A 21747-nucleotide genomic window follows, 5' to 3' on the forward strand; every position below is an offset into this window, starting at 1 on the left:
GGACAATTTTGATAAAACTTAATTAGTAAACTAAGTTCATTGGGTGGTGTTCTTTTAAAATTGTTCAAAGAAATGAATTCCATGCAGATACTCTGGCTATGACAGGCAACGTAAACTCTTTTTGGCAAAAACAATGAGGCCTAGAGCTTAGATATTTGGTTTGTAACATTGTCTAGTGGTTGTCTACAAAGTTTGTTCAAATTATGCTCCTGGGTTCAAAATTTACTATAAACATATTTTGTGTAAGTCTGATGTTATGTTAATTTTACTCTTGAAGTAAGGGCAGCAAATCTTGCTATATTGTCTCTGTTGGAGATTGCATAATTGTCTATTTTTAGAAAGAATGGAATGTATTTATATTTTATGAATTCTTCAAAATAGTCACTTCTAAGGTACTTATTGTTCTTTATAGGTTATTATTATATTTCTTGACTTTCAAGAAGAAGTTTATTTACTCAATAATGAATTTAATAATCAGACTTTTCCATTGAACAAGACCATTGTTAGCTGCAATTTAATAGTTTGCGTGGATAATCTTATACACCTCATATAAACAAGACTTAAAACAACAAAATGAACGAAAACTATGTTATGTATGATGAAGGTAGAGTTATGTTCTGTCCTGTTATGCAAAGGCAGTTTGTTGATTTTATTGGATGGATTTCCGTCGTCTGTACTTTTCGCAATTGCTTGTGAATTGCTTGTGAACATCAAAATATGCCACTGACACTGTGGTGAAAACTGGCCACTCCCCGAGGTTTTCAGTGGATTGATGTACGGAATTATTGACATTCTGCTTGTCTGAAACCGCTAGGCCCAGAACATTAATAGTTTGTTACTAGCGTCGTAAAATGCGTATGCCCCTGGGGTCAAAGTCGGCCCCACCCATTTTGACCTACTTTCTTAATTTTGAAGCTACAGCAAAGACATTTGGACCATGCTCACAATTTTGGAAACAAATATCAATGTTATGCTTCGATGACTATGACTGTGACCTTTTGACCTACTTTGTTATTTTTCAAGCTGCAGTTATGGAATTTGGACCATGTGTAGTGATTTGGAAACAAATATCAATTTTATCCTCGGATGACCTTGAATGTGACCTTTTGACCTACCTACTTTTTTGAAGCTGCAGCAATGAAATTTGGACCATGTATAGTATATATAATCCCCAAATACACTGTTAAGCTACAGCTCAGGAAAGACAGACACAAGGAGGTGAGACCAATGATCGTAAAAGTATGATTTACATATAATGCTCACACAGGCGGCACATTGTCTAGTCTTGGAGCGCATTATTTTTCAAAATCATCATACGCATGGCTATGTTTCAGCCCGGACAAGCCAAAATACAAGAATTGTTGACAAATGGTCCCTAGTGCAAGCTTGACCTTTGACCTTCAGAGATGGATATTGAACCAGACACATTGTATACTCATGATGAAGATTAGTGCAACGCTAATTTGAATCCCCCAGTACATGACGAAGTTTCAGCATGGACAAGCTCAAATGCAAGGCATTTTGAACAATCACCTTTAAGTGTGACATTAACCTTTGACGTACAGACCCGGGTGTGGTGTGCTACACACCGTCTTGTCATTGTCATGGAGAACTTTAGTGTCAAGTTATTTTAAAATCTCTCTATGCAGGTTCCTTTGAAAGTGAAAAATATCGTTGTTTTGGCAAGAAGGGGAAATACTAACATGATCCATATCATGTTTCAAACCTTTCATTAAACAAGAGGCCCATGAGGTCCTATGTTCTACTGGCATGGCTCTTGCGGTCATTTTCAATCCAGAGCATGTATGTATGGGTAATAGGCAACACACATATAGTTCACGTTTTGTGTCTGGGTTACCTGAAAACGTTGCAAGTTCAACATCTGAGGACAGAAAGTGTTGTAAGGAGATAAGTTGCATGAACTATATTAATATTTGCCAAGTAAAGGTCATCTGACGAAAAAAAAAATGCTTTCAAAACTGTACTCATGGTCAAAATTTCATTTCTGTAGCTTTAAAAATAAAAAAGTTGGTCAAAGTCAAGGTCATCCTAGGACAACATTGATGCTCGTTTGCAAAACTGTATACATGGTCCAAATGGCATTGCTGTAGCTTTAAAAATAAAAAGTAGGTCAAAAGGGGTGGGGCCAGCTTTGGTCCCAGGGGCATAATTTCAACTGCTTTTGCTAGATGATCATCATATGATGCTCCACAACAAATATCAAAGGTATGGTGGTTTGACACAAGAAGATTTTGAAAATATTTCTTAAATAGGTCTCTAGGAAACTTGAGAGGCAGTGCCAGTTTTGACCCCAGGGGCATACTTTGAACAACCATGGTAGCGGACCACTAAATTATGCCTTATTCAAAATAGCAAGAGTCTGCATAGCTGGCTCAGACATAAATAATTCAAACATTCCCAATTTAAGTATACCAAACCTGTGAACCCCGGGGGTGGCCAGTTATGACCCTAGGGGCATAATTTGAACAAACATTCACAGGCAATTGTGTTTAGATGGATGCGCGAACAACACATAAAGTCATAGCTCAAAATGTATTGTATTTTGTTCTGGTCAAGACAACTTGGACATGCATTTGGGGAGTTTAAAAAGCATTGGCACGCGTTTTCGCAATGTCAGGAATGTGTGTCACCAGCGACACTTATGTCTCTAAGTTAAAGGTCAGGGTCGCGCTAAAGGGTATTTGATCAGACTAGGTGCTCTTGTTTCAACTTAGGAGAGCATATACACATTTCAAAATTTGCATTTTCCTTTTGCATTCTCTTATCCATTACTTACTGAATATACCCAAACTCTCTCTTTGTACAAATTTTGAAAACCTTGTTTTCACCCCATTGCGGTTATTCTAGGTCAAGGAACATGTTTACTGATCAAGAGACATAACTCTTGTTAGACCCGAGTGAAATACATAACATAGTTTTGTTAGGTGACGCGTCAAACGCAAGTCCTATATAGCGCCTAGTTGTATCTTTCTATGGGTATATTGCTAGTTTAATGGTCCGTGTATATACCGTCTGTTCATTTTCGTTTTTTACAGATGAAAGTTAAAAAAGAAAAAGGAACATTCAAATCATTTTTCGTTTTTCTAATGACTGAATAGAAAACCAAAATTGATAGGCTTTTTCTTTTCCATGAATTCAATTTTACTAACGGAAATCAAGACAAGAATTTGATTCATTAATTCCGTTTTTCGATTTTTGTTTTCCAAAGCGCAAAACGAAAAACGTGTGGCGCTGGAATTTCCTGTTTCACACGAACTTGATGACGTCACCATATATGTTGAATATAAAAGACATGAGGGGAATATTTACAGATGCCTTTCAAGAATTCAACGTGAAGTTAACACAGGTTTATTTCTGAGGTGAGTATTTTTATCAAGTATATTGTAATATTTTGTACCTGCAGCATGATTTAAAAAATTACCGAGCATTGGAGTACATGCCTTGTTACAATTCAGCTTACATGTAATCCTGTCAGCATGCCTAAATAAAAGTGAAAGTAGACTACACCTCAGAGTGTTGTTTTAGTTGATTGCATATGTGTAGCATTACATATTGATGTCAATAACAGTGGCGGTCCAGGAATAAATAAATGAGGAGGGGTTGGGGGGGGGGGCACGATTGGGTTTGAAGGTTGTCATCCCACCAACTTGGGAATTTTGTTTCGGTGATTTATTGCAGTGACACATTCTTAACAGTTTGTACTTAACAAACATTCATTTATTAACACGCGTTCCTCCCAATGTATCAATATTTATATGGCATCAAATGTAAGCAGGGAGGGTAGGGGATGGAGGTGGGAACGATCCATTTTCAGTCAAAAATGGTGCATTGTTGAGTATATAGTACTATTATTAAACACTAGTTTGAAAAAAAAAACCGTACACAACGTTACTTGACTTGCCGCCCCGCCTCTCCAGTTGGCCGCCAAGTCAAGTAAAGTGCCCACCCCCACTCCTCCCGGCCTCAGGTATGAAAACCTTGATTCGCCAATGGTATTGACATCCGCCTCAGCTCGATAAATTATTAAATCATGCTGCAGGTACAAAATATTACAACACATTTGATAAAATTACTCAGGCCTAAAAAAAAATACAATTGGTTCGGGTAACTATTCTACCTACGGAATAGGCGCCGACCCTACCGTTTTTATAGTCAGTTTGAAAAAAAAAAATGAAAAACTAAAAAAAAAATAATAATAATAATTGTAGTTTAAAACCTTAATTGCTTGTATAGAAGATAACTTTAACAACATTCTCCAATGATGAAAATGACATTCGTATATAAAGCCTAATAAAAAAATGAATAAAAAAAATAAAAAGCCTACCTACCCTACCTATTTTTGAAAAGGATGTAACCCTAACCAAACAATTTTTTTTTAGGCCTCACCTCAGAAATAAATCTGTGTTAACTTCACGTTGGATTCTTGAAAGGCATCTGGAAATCTCGGCCCTTTTGTCGTTTAGTAGGCGTAACCATATATGGTGTCGTCATTAAGTACATGTGAAAACAGGAAATCGCAGCGCCACTCGTTTTTCGTTTTTCGTTTTGCGCTTTGTAAAACAAAAATCGAAAAACGGTATTAATGAATCAATTTCTTGTCTTCATTTCCGTTAGTAAAATTGAATTGATGGAAAAGAAAAAGCCCATCGATTTTGGTTTTCTATTCAGTCAAAAGAAAAACGAAAAATGATTTGAATGTTCCTTTTAACTTTTAATCATTAAAGAAAAAACGAAAAACGGTATATACAGGATAGCTTGTTTTGTCTTTTTTCATTTTACACTTTGTAAAACGAAAAACAGAAAACGGTATAAATAAACAGTTTCCTAGTTTTGTATTCCGTGTAGTTCTGGCTTCCATAACTTTAATGTTGATATTTATTTTTTTGATGTTTACACCACATTAAAGTTATGGCGTAACCCCCATAGTAAAGTCAACCAGAATCAATTGAGTGTGATGATGCAATGCAATCACATGACCATGATGACGTCGATGGATTCCATTTATAGTATCAGATTCACATTGTTCAATTAGTTGAAAACAATTTCAGTAAGGCTGAAAATACCTTTTGATAAGTAAAAACAATTGATTTATTCCAAATTTGTTATTAGTTATTTACTAATTATTCGAAAAAGAAAAAATAACAGCAAAATAAACACTACATTTGTGAGTTCAAATGTAGGTCAAATGGGTATTTTCTGAAAATCTTGGTGTCACGTGATTAAATTTGAACACAACTATGACCTAGTTAAGGAATGCTTGTAAAAGGATAAATTAAAATGCTAATTCAACTATCTTTAAAGAGTTTTTTGGTGTTGAAAATGTGATTGTGAACTACATTTTACTTCATTTACCTGAGGATACAGTTATTTTGTATGTACAATGCATACAAGTGAAATAACAGCGTGACATAAAAATGTCACGAATTCTGGTAGGGTTTGGATACTGCGTTCTCTTCAGCGAACACATCCAAAAAGGTAATATATAACGTGTTCGCTGAAGTTCTTTAGCTATATTCCGTTATTATAATTAAAAAACGGAAAAGGAAAAAAACTATCAATTTTGGTTTTCTCTTCAATCATTAGAAAAACGAAAAAGGATATGTGTGTTCCTTTTTCGTTTATTACTTCCAATTGTAAAAAACGAAAAGACGGTATATACACGGACCTCTACCATGTATACAATATGCAAAACATTTGATTTTATGTAATGTTAAAAAAACTTAAAAATGATTATGGCAAATTATTGTTTGAAAAGCTTTGAATGCCGTGATAAAGGTTAATATGACCAAAATTAAAATTTAGTGAAGGAAAGTAAGTGTACAGCGAATTGGTCATGCCGCATTCATTCATCTAACCTGCGGTAATGAAATACCATTGAAATCGCGCCTATTTAATTATGTTGCATTGCATTGCAACATAATTAAACAGGCGCGATTGCAATAATTATGGCACTTGATTCAGTCAAAATTGAGATATTATTTAAAGAGGCGAGGTTTTTATGCGACGAAAGTGTGCCTTTTTTGCCACACAAGAAATTCCTGTTTATGAATTGAAAATCACCATGGTCGATTTCGTTTATGCTGCGATGCTGTTGTGCGTCGCTACATTGCATGCCCAGATCATTTTATTCTTGGAAAGAACGGCAAAACAGTTAACATGGAGATTTGATTAAAAAAAGTTCATGCAATACTCGACTTGACTGAAGTATACGAAACGATTGCTTGTCGCCTTTTGGGGATTAAATTGTTTGATAATCGATTGACATATATTTGAAATTACAAACCAGTGGTTGCTATTATTTTTCCTTTTTGTTGTTTTACTGTTGATTCATCTTTTAAACTAAAATTAAAGACAAAAAACACCATTTTGCGCATATATATCAAGACTCAACAGATTCATTTGAACCAAACAAAACACTTATACTGTCGTTAAAGCTGCACTCTCACAGATTGAACGTTAGGACAACTTCTTGGAACGAGCGAAAATGAATGGAAACCAGTGAAATAAGACTGCATACAAAAAATACAGATCGCAATTGTTCATATCTAAGTTCAAAAACTGATGCTTTATGCATTTTTCTTTAACCGTTAGTAACGCTTTAGTCATAAAACATTAATTTTTGAACGGAAGTATGAAAATCTGCGGTCTGATCTTTTATCAGTAGTCTTATATCACTGATTTGCAGATATGTACGCAAAAACTGACTCATTCCAAGTCAACAAGTATTATTTTTTTTGTCAAAACGGTAATTCTATGAGAGTGCAGCTTTATGTATTATTTTAAATGTAATGGCTAAACTGACAAATAAAAACACTGTGACAGTATGTAAACAAAACAATGTATGACAAGTCATCGTGCTCGGTAAGGGCAGAAACTAAAACGTACAAAACTGCACATTTCGAAATATGATAATGCTTACACATATTCTGAGTTGGCGGAGCTTGAAAGGCCCGCTGAGCTTCGATTAATCGTTGTACACAATACTGATCGATTAATCGTTGAACACAATACTGGTCGATTAATCGTTGTACACAATACTGATCGATTAATCGTTGTACACAATACTGATCGATCGATTAATCGTTGTACACAATACTGATCGATTAGTCGTTGTACACAATACTGATCGATTAGTCGTTGTACACAATACTGATCGATTAGTCGTTGTACACAATACCGATCGATTAATCGTTGTACACAATACTGATCGATTAATCGTTGTACACAATACTGATCGATTAGTCGTTTCCTTGGCTGAAAATGTAGGTACATACTATAGATTTTCATGACAACTTCCAATCATACAGCTGATATAGTTTCAAGTTTCCAGCCTGAATGATGAAGTTGTTTATAAGTCACCACTTATCTCTAGTCATAGAAATATAGTCAGTTTCTATTTCAATCATATACTTATTTGATACGAATCCGACTGTGTACGAAACTCTTTTTAGTGGATTTACTTTATTGTATATAAATGTATTTTGCAAATAAGTTGCCATTTACCTTTGATGTAAAGTAACATGTAACGAACTTTTATATGACTTAACTCACACATAGATAAAAACATATTCAAAACATCCACTCTTTAGTTCAGTCGGCAATATTGAAGTAGCTATGATATGGCATGAGTATGGGAAAAAATTTGTTGATATTTTTTGACATCACAAGGTTTGAATTAATGACGTCACAAAGTTAATCGATTTTAAAATCTTACTTAGTATTTTCAATAGGGAAACTGTTCAATATAGTTAGCATGTACACCAGTGTGTTTATCTGACGATTCATTTATCTTAAGAAGATCTAAAGAAAGTACGCCGGAATTTGTTGGAAACTGCTTCCGTCGGAAACTGCTTCTCAACCAGTAGTGCGATGCCAATGTGTGTGTGTGTGCGTGCGTGCGTGTGTGCCGTGTTTGCGTGCGTGCATGCGTAATATGACCAATTATATGCAAATAAAGAAAATAATTCATTAAAATAAAATGACAATCATTAAATGAAATGTTTCACTCTATGATATCATAATTGTAAAAAAATATACCAAAATCTAAGTCGGAGGTCGGGTTCGAACCGGTGTCGCCAAAATTGCACATCAGTGTTGTATCCACTGTGCTACGAAGGCTTACTGGTGGTGTTAGTAGTTTATACTCCGGGTCCCGGCGTGAGCACATTGAAGGGTCCCAGAGTGACAGTTCAGCCACCGCACACCTATCCTGGGTGGTGAACCAGTACTAGGTGCCTTCACTTCTGCAAGGAACTGACAACTTCAGTTTCTGTACATGCCAGGGGCAGTGGTACAGTGCGAATGGTCGTAGAAAGGATTTCATAACCAATCACAACAGAAGTGACCTGGTCCGCCCGGGAATCGAACCCTGGTTGTCCGATTAACAGTCCAACGCTCTACCGACTGAGCTAACCGGGCGGACTCTTACATGCTAGGAATATTTAAGCTACATACCTTACTTGGTTATACCACGTGATAACATCGACTAGCCAATCACGCTTACGGAATGAATTCTACTAGGTAGACATGCCTAGTAATCTTTTTAAATGGAAAAATACGAAAAAACTGCGAAAAATAGATTAATTGTGAACTATGTCGTACTTCATTTAGTAAGTTTCAATGCATTGAACACATCGATATCAAGTTTATGTCAGTTTTCGACAATTTTCTTTTTTTCGCAATTCCATCATACGGAGTACAGCCCCTTAAACTTATGATTACTGCTTTAATCATTGCTTCTACAAAACGATGTAGGTGTACAAATGAAACAGACATATATACGCTCTAAAGGTGTTTTAAAAGATAATAAATTATCGACTTCTAGTGCAATAAAAGACCGAACAATGTTTTAAAACTACACCCAAAGTCCATACAGCACTAGCATGCGGACGAAGTTAAGCTGTTTGTCTTGCCGTATCGTCGACGGTCGTGTCGGAGTGTCCAACCTAAAACTAATTAAAACTAGTTACGAAACGCTTCTTAAGCACAAACGCGTACTATAGTGACGTCAAACCACGGTGCGCAACGTTTGTATTACCTTTATCGTGACAATTAGGGTCTTTAACGGCCGGGCTTCCTGTTTTATTGCCATTAATGTAACGTCCAGTAGCGCAGAACAAAGGGTTTAATTCTACGATTTTTTGTAACTTTGTTTCGCAATCAAGATAATACAAGTATTGTTAGAAACTGTAAGATCGAATCATTCCAAAAAACTTCAAGAGGTACAGTTTTTGATTGGCGAATCATATAAATGTATGTACATACATGTTTCGTTCCTTTCGTTGTTATATAGTTTGTGTTGATAATCTTGTAGCAATAAGTGTGCTTTAATGTTTCTTGGTAAATATTACAAATTGGTTGTAAATGCTCCTTATAACCCTTGTAATGCATTTAGTTGTAAAAAACCATTTGTAGAAGTCTTAAAATGGTGTCATGCTGATAGAACAATTGTGAATATTGCCATTTTTTTTAGACACGTGTTTGTGACTTTTGACGTCGAAAGCGTAGTGTATTCACATGTTATATATTACGGTAATTTCTTGTACAAAAAGAAGCACGATTATCATGTATCGTGACGTATCTGCAGTAACAGTAGCAGTAGTAATAGTTAATGTAAGTAGCCGTTGGCAGCAGAATTATAAGATATCATTAGAAAATTTCAAATGTTTGAAATGTCAACTAATCTAACGATGGAATGTGTTAAAAATGTGCTTTGGAATTAAATATTTCGCCATCGTAGTAGTATAAGCCGTTCTTGTCATTTTTTATCAAAGGCATTGTTTGATTGAAAATGGTCAAGTATTGCTAATATTGACTCAGCTACACGGTGAGTCCTTGAACAGTGTTATAGAAACTTATTGACGGAATGGTATATATGTAACGGATGCCATTTTAAGGTCATAAACAGATGATGTATCAGTGATTTAGAGCATATTTTTCTTTATTTTGTATTAAACTTGTATTAATTTCTCTAAGACCATTAAATATCGGTGTTTACATATATAGTATTCTGTAAACATATAAAGTAAACTCAATGTTTAAGTATGTACCAAGAACTTTAACTGCAATCATATTCCTTGTTTTCTGATATTTCTTTAAACCGATGAAAAATGTTTAACTAGCTTGCTCTTTCGCAGACTGGAACGAGACTGACCGACTCCCAGTGATGATCTTCGTGCACGGAGAGTCGTACGAAGTGGGAACGGGCAACGCGTACGATGGCAGCGTCCTGGCAAGCTACGGCGGTGTGATCGTAATCACCGTCAACTACAGGCTTGGTGTGCTAGGTAGGTTCAGAAGTTAATGTTTTACGTTACATCCTACTGCTTTTAATTTTTATAAAACACCTGCGAGAATGGTACTTCTCCCCATTATTATAGAAATGCACCGGTTTTTATATTGTTTTATTATTATTATTATTATTATTATTATTATTATTATTATTATTATTATTATTTATTTAATTGTTTTTTTTATTTTAATTGTTATTATAATTTAGTATTATTATTATTATTTATTAATTATTATTATAATTTTTTATTATCATTGGTAATAAATTTAACTTTATATATACTTAGATATACACGTATACATACTCTAAAAATTAATGAGTGAAATAGCATTTTTCCCATATTGATACGACAGAATCATATATAAATATGTACCTTAACACTGATTTTAGCCCAACAAAAATGTACTGTTTAAAGGGAATATTTGCAGGGTTCCTCCAGACAGGTGACAACAAAGCGGAGGGTAACTATGCGCTTTGGGACCTGATCGCAATCTTGTACTGGGTGAAGGACAACATCGCAAAGTTTAATGGCGACCCTAACCGCGTCACGCTGTTTGGTCATGGACATGGGGCTGCGCTTGTTAATCTACTTCTCTTTAGGAAAGAGGAGCTCAATGACTTGGAAAAAGGTGTGTATGGATAGAAGTATGTTTATATATGTCTTGAATGTGTTAGTATTGCGGTTCATCGGCGTCTGAAGATAATTTGTAAGTGCACGGGTAATCCTTCAAACAAAACTTACACTGACCAAATCTGTTCATACACCGATGAACCGCAATTAAAGTATTTTAATGTACAAATGTAAAACAGTAATAATAATGCAAATCCAAAATGCTGGATAATCCAACTAAATCGTTTCGAAGGTTCAAAACTTCGTATCAATCGGCTGTTTGAACAGCGACTGCGTCTACGACGTCATTTGATTCACCGACGTTAAATCCATTTAGCTGCATTAAAAAAATGTCGTCTTTTGACGAATGACGAGTGTGGATTTTCTAGTATGATCCTAGGTGATCCAAAAGGTGTTGCATTCATATGAATATGAACGCATTTGAACTGATGCATTCAAGGAAGGAATTGCGAATGGAGTGTAAACAAGAACACGTATTTGCATGTTCTCAAATTCTTCCCCAAATTTATGTTTTCCACAGATGTTGTTATACTGAGTTTGAACAGAAATACATGTTGGTTAGCACTATCAGAGGTGAAATGAATACATGTTGGTTAGCACTATCAGAGGTGAAATGAATACATGTTGGTTAGCACTATCAGAGGTGAAATGAATACATGTTGGTTAGCACTATCAGAGGTGAAATGAATACATGTTGGTTAGCACGATCAGGTGAAATGAATACATGTTGGTTAGCACTATGAGGTGAATTGAATACATGTTGGTTAGCACGATCAGGTGAAATGAATACATGTTGGTTAGCACTATCAAAGGTGAAATGAATACATGTTGGTTAGCACTATCAGGTGAAATGAATACATGTTGGTTAGCACGATCAGGTGAAATGAATACATGTTGGTTAGCACTATCAGGTGAAATGAATACATGTTGGTTAGCACTATCAGGTGAAATGAATACATGTTGGTTACCACTATCAAAGGTGAAATGAATACATGTTGGTTAGCACGATCAGGTGAAATGAATACATGTTGGTTAGCACTATCAGGTGAAATGAATACCTGTTGGTTAGCACTATCAAAGGTGAAATGAATACATGTTGGTTAGCACGATCAGGTGAAATGAATACATGTTGGTTAGCACAATCAGGTGAAATGAATACATGTTGGTTAGCACTATCAAAGGTGAAATGAATACATGTTGGTTAGCACTATCAGGTGAAATGAATACATGTTGGTTAGCACGATCAGGTGAAATAAATACATGTTGGTTAGCACTATCAGGTGAAATGAATACATGTTGGTTAGCACTATCAAAGGTGAAATGAATACATGTTGGTAAGCACTATCAGGTGAAATGAATACATGTTGGTTAGCACTATCAAAGGTGAAATGAATACATGTTGGTTAGCACTATCAGGTGAAATGAATACATGTTGGTTAGCACTATCAAAGGTGAAATGAATACATGTTGGTTAGCACTATCAGAGGTGAAATGAATACATGTTGGTTAGCACTATCAGGTGAAATGAATACATGTTGGTTAGCACTATCAGGTGAAATGAATACATGTTGGTTAGCACTATCAGGTGAAATGAATACATGTTGGTTAGCACTATCAGGTGAAATTAATACATGTTGGTTAGCACTATCAGGTGAAATGAATACATGTTGGTTAGCACTATCAGGTGAAATGAATACATGTTGGTTATCACTATCAAAAGTGAAATGAATACATGTTGGTTATCACGATCAGGTGAAATGAATACATGTTGGTTAGCACGATCAGGTGAAATGAATACATGTTGGTTCGCACTATCAAAGGTGAAATGAATACATGTTGGTTAGCACTATCAGGTGAAATGAATACATGTTGGTTAGCACGATCAGGTGAAATGAATACATGTTGGTTAGCATTATCAGGTGAAATGAATACATGTTGGTTAGCACTATCAGGTGAAATGAATACATGTTGGTTACCACTATCAAAGGTGAAATGAATACATGTTGGTTAGCACGATCAGGTGAAATGAATACATGTTGGTTAGCACTATCAGGTGAAATGAATACATGTTGGTTAGCACTATCAAAGGTGAAATGAATACATGTTGGTTAGCACGATCAGGTGAAATGAATACATGTTGGTTAGCACGATCAGGTGAAATGAATACATGTTGGTTAGCACTATCAAAGGTGAAATGAATACATGTTGGTTAGCACTATCAGGTGAAATGAATACATGTTGGTTAGCACGATCAGGTGAAATAAATACATGTTGGTTAGCACTATCAGGTGAAATGAATACATGTTGGTTAGCACTATCAAAGGTGAAATGAATACATGTTGGTTAGCACTATCAGGTGAAATGAATACATGTTGGTTAGCACTATCAGGTGAAATGAATACATGTTGGTTAGCACTATCAGGTGAAATGAATACATATAGGTTAGCACTATCAGGTGAAATGAATACATGTTGGTTAGCACTATCAAAGGTGAAATGAATACATGTTGGTTAGCACTATCAAAGGTGAAATGAATACATGTTGGTTAGCACTATCAAAGGTGAAATGAATACATGTTGGTTAGCACTATCAAAGGTGAAATTAATACATGTTGGTTAGCACTATCAGGTTAAATGAATACATGTTGGTTAGCACGATCAGGTGAAATGAATACATGTTGGTTAGCACGATCAGGTGAAATGAATACATGTTGGTTAGCACGATCAGGTGAAATGAATACATGTTGGTTAGCACTATCAAAGGTGAAATGAATACATGTTGGTTAGCACTATCAAAGGTGAAATGAATACATGTTGTTTAGCACTATCAAAGGTGAAATGAATACATGTTGGTTAGCACTATCAAAGGTGAAATGAATACATGTTGGTTAGCACTATCAAAGGTGAAATGAATACATGTTGGTTAGCACTATCAAAGGTGAAATGAATACATGTTGGTTAGCACTATCAAAGGTGAAATGAATACATGTTGGTTAGCACTATCAGGTGAAATGAATACATGTTGGTTAGCACTATCAGGTGAAATGAATACATGTTGGTTAGCACTATCAAAGGTGAAATGAATACATGTTGGTTAGCACTATCAGGTGAAATGAATACATGTTGGTTAGCACTATCAAAGGTGAAATGAATACATGTTGGTTAGCACTATCAAAGGTGAAATGAATACATGTTGGTTAGCACTATCAAATGTGAAATGAATACATGTTGGTTAGCACTATCAGGTCAAATGAATACATGTTGGTTAGCACTATCAGGTGAAATGAATACATGTTGGTTAACGCTATCAGGTGAAATGAATACATGTTTGTTAGCACTATCAGGTGAAATGAATACATGTTGGTTAGCACTATCAGGTGAAATGAATACATGTTGGTTAGCACTATTAAAGGTGAAATGAATACATGTTGGTTAGCACTATCAGGTGAAATGAATACATGTTGGTTAGCACTATCAGGTGAAATGAATACATGTTGGTTAGCACTATTAAAGGTGAAATGAATACATGTTGGTTAGCACTATCAGGTGAAATGAATACATGTTGGTTAGCACTATCAGGTGAAATGAATACATGTTGGTTAGCACTATCAAAGGTGAAATGAATACATGTTGGTTAGCACTATCAAAAGTGAAATGAATACATGTTGGTTAGCACCATCAAAGGTGAAATGAATACATGTTGGTTAGCACTATCAAAGGTGAAATGAATACATGTTGGTTAGCACTATCAAAGTTGAAATGAATACATGTTGGTTAGCACTATCAAAGGTGAAATGAATACATGTTGGTTAGCACTATCAAAGGTGAAATGAATACATGTTGGTTAGCACTATCAGGTGAAATGAATACATGTTGGTTAGCACTATCAAAGGTGAAATGAATACATGTTGGTTAGCACTATCAAAGGTGAAATGAATACATGTTGGTTAGCACTATCAGGTGAAATCAATAACTGTTGGTTAGCACTATCAAAGGTGAAATGAATACATGTTGGTTAGCACTATCAAAGGTGAAATGAATACATGTTGGTTAGCACTATCAAAGGTGAAATGAATACATGTTGGTTAGCACTATCAGGTGAAATGAATACATGTTGGTTAGCACTATCAGGTGAAATGAATACATGTTGGTTAGCACTATCAAAGGTGAAATGAATACATATTGGTTAGCACTATCAAAGGTGAAATGAATACATGTTGGTTAGCGCTATCAAAGGTGAAATGAATACATGTTGGTTAGCACTATCAAAGGTGAAATGAATACATGTTGGTTAGCACTATCAGGTGAAATGAATACATGTTGGTTAGCACGATCAGGTGAAATGAATACATGTTGGTTAGCACTATCAAAGGTGAAATGAATACATGTTGGTTAGCACGATCAGGTGAAATGAATACATGTTGGTTAGCACTATCAAAGGTGAAATGAATACATGTTGGTTAGCACTATCAAAGGTGCAATGAATACATGTTGGTTAGAACTATCAGGTGAAATGAATACATGTTGGTTAGCACTATCAAAGGTGAAATGAATACATGTTGGTTAGCACTATCAAAGGTGAAATGAATACATGTTGGTTCGCATTATCAGGTGAAATGAATACATGTTGGTTAGCACTATCAGGTGAAATGAATACATGTTGGTTAGCACTATCAAAGGTGAAATGAATATATGTTGGTTAGCACTATCAGGTGAAATGAATACATGTTGGTTAGCACTATCAGGTGAAATGAATACATGTTGGTTAGCACTATCAAAGGTGAAATGAATACATGTTGGTTAGCACTATCAAAGGTGAAATGAATACATGTTGGTTAGCACTATCAAAGGTGAAATGAATACATGTTGGTTAGCACTATCAAATGTGAAATGAATACATGTTGGTTAGCACTATCAGGTGAAATGAATACATGTTGGTTAGCACTATCAAAGGTGAAATGAATACATGTTGGTTAGCACTATCAAAGGTGAAATGAATACATGTTGGTTAGCACTATCAGGTGAAATGAATAACTGTTGGTTAGCACTATCAAAGGTGAAATGAATACATGTTGGTTAGCACTATCAATGGTGAAATGAATACATGTTGGTTAGCACTATCAAAGGTGAAATGAATACATGTTGGTTAGCACTATTAAAGGTGAAATGAATACATGTTGGTTAGCACTATCAGGTGAAATGAATACATGTTGGTTAGCACTATCAAAGGTGAAATGAATACATGTTGGTTAGCACTATCAAGGTGAAATGAATACATGTTGGTTAGCACTATCAAAGGTGAAATGAATACATGTTGGTTAGCACTATCAAAGGTGAAATGAATACATGTTGGTTAGCACTATCAAAGGTGAAATGAATACATGTTGGTTAGCACTATCAAAGGTGAAATGAATACATGTTGGTTAGCACTATCAAAGGTGAAATGAATACATGTTGGTTAGCACTATCAAAGGTGAAATGAATACATGTTGGTTAGCACTATCAGGTGAAATGAATACATGTTGGTTAGCACTATCAAAGGTGAAATGAATACATGTTGGTTAGCACTATCAAAGGTGAAATGAATACATGTTGGTTAGCACTATCAGGTGAAATGAATAACTGTTGGTTAGCACTATCAAAGGTGAAATGAATACATGTTGGTTAGCACTATCAAAGGTGAAATGAATACATGTTGGTTAGCACTATCAAAGGTGAAATTAATACATGTTGGTTAGCACTATCAGGTGAAATGAATACATGTTGGTTAGCACTATCAGGTGAAATGAATACATGTTGGTTAGCACTATCAGGTGAAATGAATACATGTTGGTTAGCACTATCAAAGGTGAAATGAATACATATTGGTTAGCACTATCAAAGGTGAAATGAATACATGTTGGTTAGCACTATCAAAGGTGCAATGAATACATGTTGGTTAGCACTATCAGGTGAAATGAATACATGCTGGTTAGCACTATCAAAGGTGAAATGAATACATGTTGGTTAGCACTATCAAAGGTGAAATGAATACATGTTGGTTAGCACTATCAGGTGAAATGAATACATGTTGGTTAGCACTATCAGGTGAAATGAATACATGTTGGTTAGCACTATTAAAGGTGAAATGAATATATGTTGGTTAGCACTATCAGGTGAAATGAATACATGTTGGTTAGCACTATCAGGTGAAATGAATACATGTTGGTTAGCACTATTAAAGGTGAAATGAATACATTTTGGTTACCACTATCAAAGGTGAAATGAATACATGTTGGTTAGCACTATCAGGTGAAATGAATACATGTTGGTTAGCACTATCAAAGGTGAAATGAATACATGTTGGTTAGCACTATCAGGTGAAATGAATACATGTTGGTTAGCACTATCAGGTGAAATGAATACATGTTGGTTAGCACTATCAGGTTAAATGAATACATGTTGGTTAGCACTATCAAAGGTGAAATGAATGCATGTTGGTTATGACTATCAAAGGTGAAAAGAATACATGTTGGTTAGCACTATCATGTGAAATGAATACATGTTGGTTAGCACTATCAAAGGTGAAATGAATACATGTTGGTTAGCACTATCAGGTGAAATGAATACATGTTGGTTAGCACTATCAGGTGAAATGAATACATGTTGGTTAGCACTATCAGGTGAAATGAAAACATGTTGGTTAGCACTATGAGGTGAAATGAATACATGTTGGTTAGCACGATCAGGTGAAATAAATACATGTTGGTTAGCACTATCAAAGGTGAAATGAATACATGTTGGTTAGCACGATCAGGTGAAATGAATACATGTTGGTTAGCACTATCAAAGGTGAAATGAATACATGTTGGTTAGCACTATCAAAGGTGCAATGAATACATGTTGGTTAGAACTATCAGGTGAAATGAATACATGCTGGTTAGCACTATCAAAGGTGAAATGAATACATGTTGGTTAGCACTATCAAAGGTGAAATGAATACATGTTGGTTAGCACTATCAGGTGAAATGAATACATGTTGGTTAGCACTATCAGGTGAAATGAATACATGTTGGTTAACACTATTAAAGGTGAAATGAATATATGTTGGTTAGCACTATCAGGTGAAATGAATACATGTTGGTTAGCACTATCAAAGGTGAAATGAATACATGTTGGTTAGCACTATCAGGTGAAATGAATACATGTTGGTTAGCACTATTAAAGGTGAAATGAATACATTTTGGTTACCACTATCAAAGGTGAAATGAATACATGTTGGTTAGCACTATCAGGTGAAATGAATACATGTTGGTTAGCACTATCAAAGGTGAAATGAATACATGTTGGTTAGCACTATCAGGTGAAATGAATACATGTTGGTTAGCACTATCAGGTGAAATGAATACATGTTGGTTAGCACTATCAGGTTAAATGAATACATGTTGGTTAGCACTATCAAAGGTGAAATGAATGCATGCTGGTTATGACTATCAAAGGTGAAAAGAATACATGTTGGTTAGCACTATCATGTGAAATGAATACATGTTGGTTAGCACTATCAAAGGTGAAATGAATACATGTTGGTTAGCACTATCAGGTGAAATGAATACATGTTGGTTAGCACTATCAGGTGAAATGAATACATGTTGGTTAGCACTATCAGGTGAAATGAAAACATGTTGGTTAGCACTATGAGGTGAAATGAATACATGTTGGTTAGCACTATCAGGTGAAATGAATACATGTTGGTTAGCACTATCAAAGGTGAAATGAATACATGTTGGTTAGCACTATCAAAGGTGAAATGAATACATGTTGGTTAGCACTATTAAAGGTGAAATGAATACATGTTGGTTAGCACTATGAGGTGAAATGAATACATGTTGGTTAGCACTATCAGGTGAAATGAATACATGTTGGTTAGCACTATCAGGAGAAATGAATACATGTTGGTTAGCACTATCAGGTGAAATGAATACATGTTGGTTAGCACTATCAGGTGAATTGAATACATGTTGGTTACTATCAAAGGTGAAATGAATACATGTTGGTTAGCACTATCAAAGGTGAAATGAAAACATGTTGGTTAGCACTATCAAAGGTGAAATGAAAACATGTTGGTTAGCACTATCAAAGGTGAAATGAATACATGTTGGTTAGCACTATCAAAGGTGAAATGAATACATGTTGGTTAGCACTATCAAAGGTGAAATGAATACATGTTGGTTAGCACTATCACAGGTGAAATGAATACATGTTGGTTAGCACTATCAGGTGAAATGAATACATGTTGGTTAGCACTATCAGGTGAAATGAATACATGTTGGTTAGCACTATCAAGGGTGAAATGAATACATGTTGGTTAGCACTATCAAAGGTGAAATGAATACATGTTGGTTAGCACTATCAGGTGAAATGAATACATGTTGGTTAGCACTATCAAAGGTGAAATGAAAACATGTTGGTTAGCACTATCAGGTGAAATGAATACATGTTGGTTAGCACTATCAAAGGTGAAATGAATACATGTTGGTTAGCACTATCAGGTGAAATGAATACATGTTGGTTAGCACTATCAAAGGTGAAATGAAAACATGTTGGTTAGCACTATCAGGTGAAATGAATACATGTTGGTTAGCACTATCAAAGGTGAAATGAATACATGTTGGTTAGCACTATCAGGTGAAATGAATATATGTTGGTTAGCACGATCAGGTGAAATGAATACATGTTGGTTAGCACTATCAAAGGTGAAATGAATACATGTTGGTTAGCACTATCAGGTGAAATGAATACATGTTGGTAAGCACTATCAGGTGAAATGAATACATGTTGGTTAGCACTATCAGGTGAAATGAATACATGTTGGTTAGCACTATCAAAGGTGAAATGAATGCATGTTGGTTATCACTATCAAAGGTGAAATGAATACATGTTGGTTAGCACTATCAAAGGTGAAATGAATACATGTTGGTTAGCACTATCAAAGGTGAAATGAATACATGTTGGTTAGCACTATCAGGTGAAATGAATACATGTTGGTTAGCACTATCAGGTGAAATGAATACATGTTGGTTAGCACTATCAAAGGTGAAATGAATACATGTTGGTTAGCACTATCGGGTGAAATGAATACATGTTGGTTAGCACTATCAAAGGTGAAATGAATACATGTTGGTTACCACTATCAAAGGTGAAATGAATACATGTTGGTTAGCACTATCAAAGGTGAAATGAATACATGTTGGTTAGCACTATCAGGTGAAATGAATACATGTTGGTTAGCACTATCAAAGGTGAAATGAATACATGTTTGTTAGAACTATCAGGTGAAATGAATACATTTTGGTTAGCACTATCAGGTGAATTGAATACATGTTGGTTAGCTCTATCAGGTGAAATGAATACATGTTGGTTAGCACTATTAAAGGTGAAATGAATACATGTTGGTTAGCACTATGAGGTGAAATGAATACATGTTGGTTAGCACTATCAGGTGAAATGAATACATGTTGGTTAGCACTATCAGGAGAAATGAATACATGTTGGTTAGAACTATCAGGTGAAATGAATACATGTTGGTTAGCACTATCAAAGGTGAAATGAATACATGTTGGTTAGCACTATCAAAGGTGAAATGAATACATGTTGGTTCGCACTATCAGGTGAAATGAATACATGTTGGTTAGCACTATCAGGTGAAATGAATACATGTTGGTTAGCACTATTAAAGGTGAAATGAATATATGTTGGTTAGCACTATCAGGTGAAATGAATACATGTTGGTTAGCACTATCAAAGGTGAAATGAATACATGTTGGTTAGCACTATCAAAGGTGAAATGAATACATGTTGGTTAGCACTATCAAAGGTGAAATGAATACATATATTTTGTTTTAGGCGTCAAACAGACTGTTGAGAAATTTCTTCGTGCATACGTATGCTTTTGTGTTTATATACATTTGTGCATCCGTGTGCATGTGCATCCGTGTGTATGTGCATCCGTGTGTATATGCATCCGTGTGTATATGCATTTGTGAATCCGTGTGTATATGCATTTGTGCATCCGTGTGTATGTGCATCCGTGTGTATATGCATTTGTACATATGTGTGTATATGCATCCGTGTGTATATGCATCCGTGTGTATTTGCATTTGTGAATCCGTGTGTTTATGCATTTGTGCATCCGTGTGTATGTGCATCCGTGTGTATATGCATTTGTGCATCCTTGTGTATATGCATCCGTGTGTATATGCATTTGTGTATCTGTGTTTATATGCATTTGTGCATCTGTGTGTATATGAATGTGTGCATCTGTGTGTATATGCATTTGTGCATCTGTGTGTATATGCATTTGTGCATCTGTGTGTATATGCATTTGTGCATCTGTGTGTATAATTATGCATTTTTGCATCCGTGTGTATATGTATTTGTGCATCCGTGTTTATGCATTTGTGCATCCGTGTGTATATGAATTTGTGCATCCGTGTGTATATGCATTTGTGCACCCGTGTGTATATATATATGCATTTGTGCATCTGTGTGTATATGCATTTCTGCATCTGTGTGTATATGCATTTCTGCATCTGTGTGTATATGCATTTCTGCATATGTGTGTATATGCATTTGTGCATCTGTGTGTATATGCATTTGTGCAGCCGTGTGTATATGCATTTGTGCATCTGTGTGTATATGCATTTGTGCATCCGTGTGTATATGCATTTGTGCATCTGTGTGTATATGCATTTGTGCATCTGTGTGTATATGCATTAATGCAGCCGTGTGTATATGCATTTGTGCATCCGTGTGTGCAGCCGTGTGTA

General features: G+C 35.4%; 1 protein-coding gene across 8 annotated transcripts in view; it reads left to right on the forward strand.

The window, feature by feature from the left end:
• Nucleotides 1–21747, forward strand: part of LOC128219781 (neuroligin-4, X-linked-like) — a 403742-nt gene that overhangs the window by 369534 nt on the left and 12461 nt on the right. For 7 of the 8 annotated variants that reach the window (XM_052927780.1, XM_052927777.1, XM_052927776.1 and 4 more), the window contains exons 2-3: nucleotides 10158–10307; nucleotides 10741–10941. The exons of the other annotated variant lie outside the window; for it this stretch is intronic. In XM_052927780.1, coding sequence (XP_052783740.1) covers nucleotides 10158–10307; nucleotides 10741–10941 — 351 coding nt within the window. The remainder of the gene's footprint in view (nucleotides 1–10157; nucleotides 10308–10740; nucleotides 10942–21747) is intronic. 8 annotated transcript variants of the gene reach the window in all.

The sequence above is a fragment of the Mya arenaria genome, chromosome 15, assembly GCF_026914265.1.
Source record: "Mya arenaria isolate MELC-2E11 chromosome 15, ASM2691426v1".
NCBI classification, from domain to species: domain Eukaryota; kingdom Metazoa; phylum Mollusca; class Bivalvia; order Myida; family Myidae; genus Mya; species Mya arenaria.